The 6,180-nt window shown below is 54.7% G+C and overlaps 1 protein-coding gene across 1 annotated transcript in view; it reads right to left on the bottom strand.

The window, feature by feature from the left end:
- Positions 1 to 1,177: 1,177 nt before the first annotated feature.
- LOC144947973 (uncharacterized) overlaps positions 1,178 to 6,180 on the bottom strand; it is a 26,338-nt gene continuing 21,335 nt past the window's right edge. The window contains exons 4-6 of the mRNA XM_078877402.1: positions 4,210 to 4,221; positions 3,446 to 3,545; positions 1,178 to 2,750 (exon numbers count right to left, since the gene is read on the bottom strand). Coding sequence (XP_078733528.1) covers positions 2,086 to 2,750; positions 3,446 to 3,545; positions 4,210 to 4,221 — 777 coding nt within the window. The 3' untranslated portion in view covers positions 1,178 to 2,085. The remainder of the gene's footprint in view (positions 2,751 to 3,445; positions 3,546 to 4,209; positions 4,222 to 6,180) is intronic.

The following is a 6,180-nucleotide window of genomic DNA, read 5'->3' on the forward strand; positions in this document are numbered from 1 at the left end:
AAAATCCCCAAGGAAAATTTGCCCGAGTTTTAAAAGATCGTCCGTTTCGCCCGGGCCTAAGAAGCCGCTGTTTGGTTGATGAACGCCCCCCACCCCCTCTCCGTTCTACGTTTTTATCTCTCGACCCTCGACGAGTTAAGGGAGCGGCCTGTAGTTAAAATCGGTGCCGAGCGAGCGCGTGTAAAAAAAAAAAATACACGCCAACAATTCATCCCGCAATGGTGCGATCGGGCAATTACCCACGATCGCGGAAAATCAATCGGCCGAAAGATAAAATCGAGAGTCGGGCACCGTAATATTTATCGCACGCGGAGAGCATCGCCGAGTCGTCTAGGACCCCCTCCCGCCCCCCGCCTATAAAAAAAATGTACTGGGTCAAGCAAGTCCCGCGCGTTCCCCCTATGACTATTCGATAAGTTTCTTCTGAACTCAACTTTTATTTCGCCCCCGCCGCTACATCGCGCGAAGAATTTAGAAAGAAATCCGCGCGCATCAAGAGGTGGAGCAATGCAACTCCACCGCCGTTGCTGGTTCACAGCCTCGTCGGAGAAAACCAACTTTGCTGAGCCTCCCTCCCTCCTTACCTCCCTCCCTACCCCCTTACCTCCCTCCCTACCCCCTACCTCCCTCCCTACCCCCTACCTCCCTCCCTTACCCCCTACCTCCCTCCAGGCGTCATCTCGTTGGTACAGCAAGCGTCCCAAGATACCGGAATGGTCGGGGTGATGCAGGGAGGGATGGAGGCACCGGTCCGTAATTTTATCCACCCACCGGGGTTGTTCATGCCACCGTCGCACACAGCCGCTGAACATCAACCGTGACGTTTTAACGCGCGCCTCGTGTACGCCCCCGTCCTCATCCAGTGCACTTGAAAAGCGCTTGTCCGTCGCTCTCCGTCGCTCAGCCGTTCCCCGATCACAAAAACCACAGGCAAGTGTCAACCCATCTCGGGATGGGGATGGGAGAGATGGGGGGGGGGATGGGGGAGATCTGGGGGGGGAGGGATGGGGGAGATGGGGGGGGGGGGCTAGGTTTTTTTATGGCAGAGTGAGCAAGGTGGTGGTGACGGTTTTCGGCTCCGTTTTTGCCGGAGGTTTTTTATTCCTCTTCTTCAAGGTGCGAGCTTGCCGGCCGCCCTGGTTAATACCGCCGGGGGGGGAGGGGGGGGGATGGTGGCTGAGGGGGGGGTGAGGGGGGGGGCTAGTTTTTGTTTTATTGCAGGGTGACACGGTCGAGCAAGGTGGTGGTGGCGGCGGTGTTTTTCGGCTCCGATTTCGTCAGAGGGGTTTTTATTTCTTCTTCTTTTCTCCTTCTTCTTCAAGGTTCTAGCTCACCGGCCGCCCTGGTTAATACCACCGGGGGAGTGGCGGAGGAGGGGTAGTTGACATTCAGGGGGGGAACCCTCGGCACGTTGACTCCTCGTAAACCGTGCCAGTCGCCCGTCGTGTGCGGGCGGTCGCGACCCGCCCCATTTCTCGCGCGAACGACTCCGTTGCCCGAAAACCGCGGCGGCGACGTCGCGCGCCCCGAGGTTTGCCGGTCGCCATTCCAGGGCGGACGACCACGGACCCCCGGCGTGAGCCGCGGATCAAAAAAGTGGGCCTTGACGCCGCTGACGAACGGCGGCAGCGTGGGGGGGGTGGGTGGGGGAGGTTCGTGAGAACCCCGCCCGCGAGAGGTCACCACGAAGGGGTCCTTTCGTGTGACCAACAAACGAAGGTCGCCCTCCACTGACGACGGCCGGTGCCCACTTGGGAGAGCCGCCGGTGCATACGCCTCGTGCCGCGCAAGGGACAGCTCCAACCGGGGTGGTGGGTGGCAGGCAGGCGGGCGGTGGCCTCCTCGGTTGGACCGGCTCACCGGGGGACGCTTCGACCGCGCGGGGAAGGCACGGGGGTGCAGAGTATCGAGCGGCGACGACGCTTCGTGTCCCGGCCTGTCCCTCCCGGCCGCACAGTCGCCACGTCCCTCCGGCCCGGTCGTTCAGGGGAATCGACGCTGACGAGAGGGATCACCTGCGAGAGCGTCCGTCGCGATCGCCCAGCCCCCCCCCCCCCATCTCCATCCCCCCCACCCCCCCAAAATTCAATTCTTTATTATCGTCGGGGTCGTGAAGCTCTTGAACTGGAGGCCCGCGTGGGTGACCTGGTGCTTGTGCAGGTTCTCCGACTGGGTGAACGCCTTCATGCACACGCCGCACTTGTACGGCTTCTCGCCCGTGTGGGTCCTGTGGTGGCTGTGCAGGGCGCCCGACTGCGTGAACGCCTTGCCGCACACAGTGCACTTGTACGGCTTCTCCCCCGTGTGCGTCCTCTGGTGGCTCTGGAGGGCCCCCGACTGGGTGAACGCCTTGCCGCAGACCGAGCACTTGTAGGGCTTCTCGCCCGTGTGCGTCCTCTCGTGGTTGTGCAGGGCGCCCGACTGCGTGAACGCCTTCTCGCACATCGTGCACTTGTAGGGCTTCTCCCCTGTGTGCGTCCTCTGGTGGCACTGCAGGGCCCCCGACTGGGTGAACGCCTTGCCGCACGCGGTGCACATGTAGGGCTTCTCTCCCGTGTGGATCCTCTGGTGGATGTTGAGGCGGCTCTGCTTGTCCGTGCTGTACACGCACTGGTCGCACAGGTGCACGACGGCCGGGTTGCCCCACCTGCCGTGCTGTCTCATGTGGTCCTGCAGCGCCGCCACGCCGTCCGCCTCCTGGCCGCAGACGATGCAGGACGTCCGCTTCTCGTCCCCGCCGTCCATTTTCCCTGCCGTCGGCACGTAAAAAATAAAAACGCGAGCGTCACCGACGGCAGAGCGACGTCGTCACGACGTCACCGCGACGTCGAGAGAGAAAACGTGGAGGCGAAAGCAACCGGAGGACCCGGAGAGAAATCCACGCGACCACCACGGGGAGAGAAACGCAGACTCCAGCAGCAAGCATCGTCAGGGTTGGGATCGAAACCACGACCTCCTGCACACTAGGCGAGGGAGATAACATCTCCTAGCTACAGTGATGAGATGCAGACTCCAAATATACAGCAGCAGGCATCAGGGTCAGGATCGAACCCACGACCTCCTGCACACCGGGCGAGGTAGTCAACATCTCCTAGCCACCGTGTTTATGAGAGACGCAGACTCCAAATATACAGCAGCAGCAGGCGTCAGGGTCAGGATCGAACCCACGACGTCTTGCACACCAGGCGAGGTAGATAACATCTCCTAGCCACCGTGATGATGATGAGACACAAACTCCAAATATACAGCAGCAGCAGCAGGCATCGTCAGGGGTCGGGATCGAACCCACGACCTCCTGCACACCGGGCGAGGTAGTTAACATCTCCTAGCCACCGTGATGATGATGAGAGACGCAGACTCCAAATACAGTAGCAGGCATCGTCAGGGGTCGGGATCGAACCCACGACCTCCTGCACACCGGGCGAGGTAGATAACATCTCCTAACCACCGTGATGATGAGAGACGCAGACTCCAAATATACAGCAGCAGCAACAGCAGCAGGCATCGTCAGGGGTCGGGATCGAACCCACGACCTCCTGCACACCGGGCGAGGTAGTTAACATCTCCTAGCCGTGGGTAACCCCCTGAACCCCCCCCCCCTCCCCCCGCAGCCAACAGACCGCCGATGACAACGAACGCGGCCTAATTAACGAGATCTTAACGCGAGCTAATTAACGATTTAAGCTGCCAGGCCTCAATCAGGCCTGGCCATTTGCCTGGAAACCAGTGGGGGGGTTGGGGTGGGGTTGGTGGGGGGGGGGTTGCGTGAGGTGGGGCGGGTGACGGGGTTGGGGGTTAGCGGAGTCCACCACAGGCAGCTGAGCGAGCGACCGAGTGGCCTCGTCTCTCGACTCCTCCTCCTCCACCTCCTCATCATCATCTTCTTGTTCCTCACCGACGATTGCGGACATCGACGAGGTGAGGAGGAGGAGGTTAAAGAAGGCGGTGGCGGCCGCGGCTGTCAACGGAGTGAGGTGTGACGTCACCACACGTCGCGCTGACTCGCCGTGCGGGTGACGTCACGTCGTTTTGTTCGCGATGACGTCATCCCCCGACGGAGAAGGTGGGTGGGGGGGGGTTTGTGGAGAAATCCAATGAGCTGCTTAATTTTATTATGTTTTATTTTTATTATTTTATTGTTTCCATTCTACGTGACTTTACCGAAAGAACCAAGAAGAAGCTGCTAAGCTCTTTGTAGAACATCGGTACGTGGAAGCCCTCCTGTGCAGAACAAGGGGGGGGAAGGGGGGAGTGCGCACGAAGAGAGGGGAAATCTCAACACTCCGTTCGTGTTAGACTCAGCGGGCAGTTTTTCTTTTGTTGTTTTGGGGTTAGGATCTGTCCATAAATGACGTCACGAGATTTTGGAGGATTTTTGACCCCCCTCCCCCCTCGTCACACGGCGTCACAAAAAGTCAGACCCCCTCCCCTCAAATATGACGTCACAAAGCTCTGCCTTCCCCCCCCCCCCAAAATAAAACATGCTTCAAATCGCTTTAAACTATTGTCATTGTAGTGCGTATTTAATGTGGCGCTGCACTCTGATGTTGTAGGAGAAAACATTTATTAAAACGTATATTTAATCAGGTAGAACGTGTTGTCTATATTGATTTAAATTTGTGCATTTTGATGTGACGTCACATTTCTCACACTCCCCCCCCCACTCGTCACACATCGTCACAAATGTCTAACCCCCCCCCCCCCCAGGTGCGTGACGTCATTTATGGACGGCCCCTTACGTCACGTGAAGTGTGAATGTGTCTCCACCTTTGCCAGTACCAAAATATAATAATGGGGTTTTCCCACTTTTTCTGGCAACAAAACGTAAACCTTTGTACGAGGAATCGTGTGTGCGTTAACCACAATACTCGTGGTCAAAATGCAACCAAAAAACACACTCTGCTAATATTTGCATCATCCTTGAAACCAGAGACAGCTTTCTTTTGAGCCTCGTCTCAATTGGTGCTAGATCAGAGGACGCCAAATGCATACTGTATATTATCAGTGTGTTTTTTTTTTGCATTTTGACCACAAGTATTGTGGTTAATGCAGACTTGATTCCTCATAAAAAGGTTTCTGTTTTGTTGCCAGCAAAAAGGGGAAAACCCTATTAATGTAAATGTGTTGTGAACCTGGAAAAATTGCCCGGGAAGGCTGGATGTAGTCGTCAGCGAAGCCTCGTTACTCAATATGAAAACTGCTGTGGGTTTACTCTGTACTACACTATAAACTATTATACACTACACTATACACTACATTAAACACTATACTGTCCACTTCACTATACACTACACTAGTATACACTACACTTTTATACACTATTCTTACTATACACTACGCTATACACTACACTATACACTACACAATACACCACATTACTATACACTACACAGTACATTACACTACACACAATACATTACACTATACACTACATTACTATACACTACACTACATTACTATACACTGCACAATACACTATACACTACATTATTATACACTACACTACTATACACTACGCTATACACTACACTATACACTACACTACTATACACTACACTACTATACACTACACTATACACTACACTACTATACACTTCCCTACTATACACTACACTACTATACACTACACTACTATACACTACACTACTATACACTACACTACTATACACTACTATACACTACACTAGGAACTAATTGACGCGTGTTGTTTACGTGACAAACCTTACTGGCTGTGTCGGGTGGTGGAGGGTTAGGGGCCGTCCAAAAATGACGTCACGCACCTGGGGGGGGGGGGGGATCAGACATTTGTGACGATGTATGACGAGGGGGGGGGGTTGATAAATGTGACGTCACGTAAAAATGCGCAGCTTTTAATAAATATAGACAACGCGTTCTACTTAATTAAATATACTTTTTAATAAATGGTTTCTCCTACAACATCAGAGTGCAGCGCCACATTAAATACGGGGGTGGGGTAGAGCTTTGTGACGTCATATTTGAGGGGGGGTCTGATTTTTTGTGACGCCGTGTAACGACGGGGGGGGGGGTCAAAAATCGTCCAAAATCGCGTGACGTCATTTATGGACGGCCCCTTAAGACACAACATATATACTCACGCGACGTAAACCAAAAAACACATTGTCCTGCGGAGGGAGCTGGTAGGAACGTTGGGTTGCTCGG

The sequence above is a fragment of the Lampetra fluviatilis genome, chromosome 48 (assembly GCF_964198595.1).
Source record: "Lampetra fluviatilis chromosome 48, kcLamFluv1.1, whole genome shotgun sequence".
Classification (NCBI taxonomy): Eukaryota; Metazoa; Chordata; class Hyperoartia; order Petromyzontiformes; family Petromyzontidae; genus Lampetra; species Lampetra fluviatilis.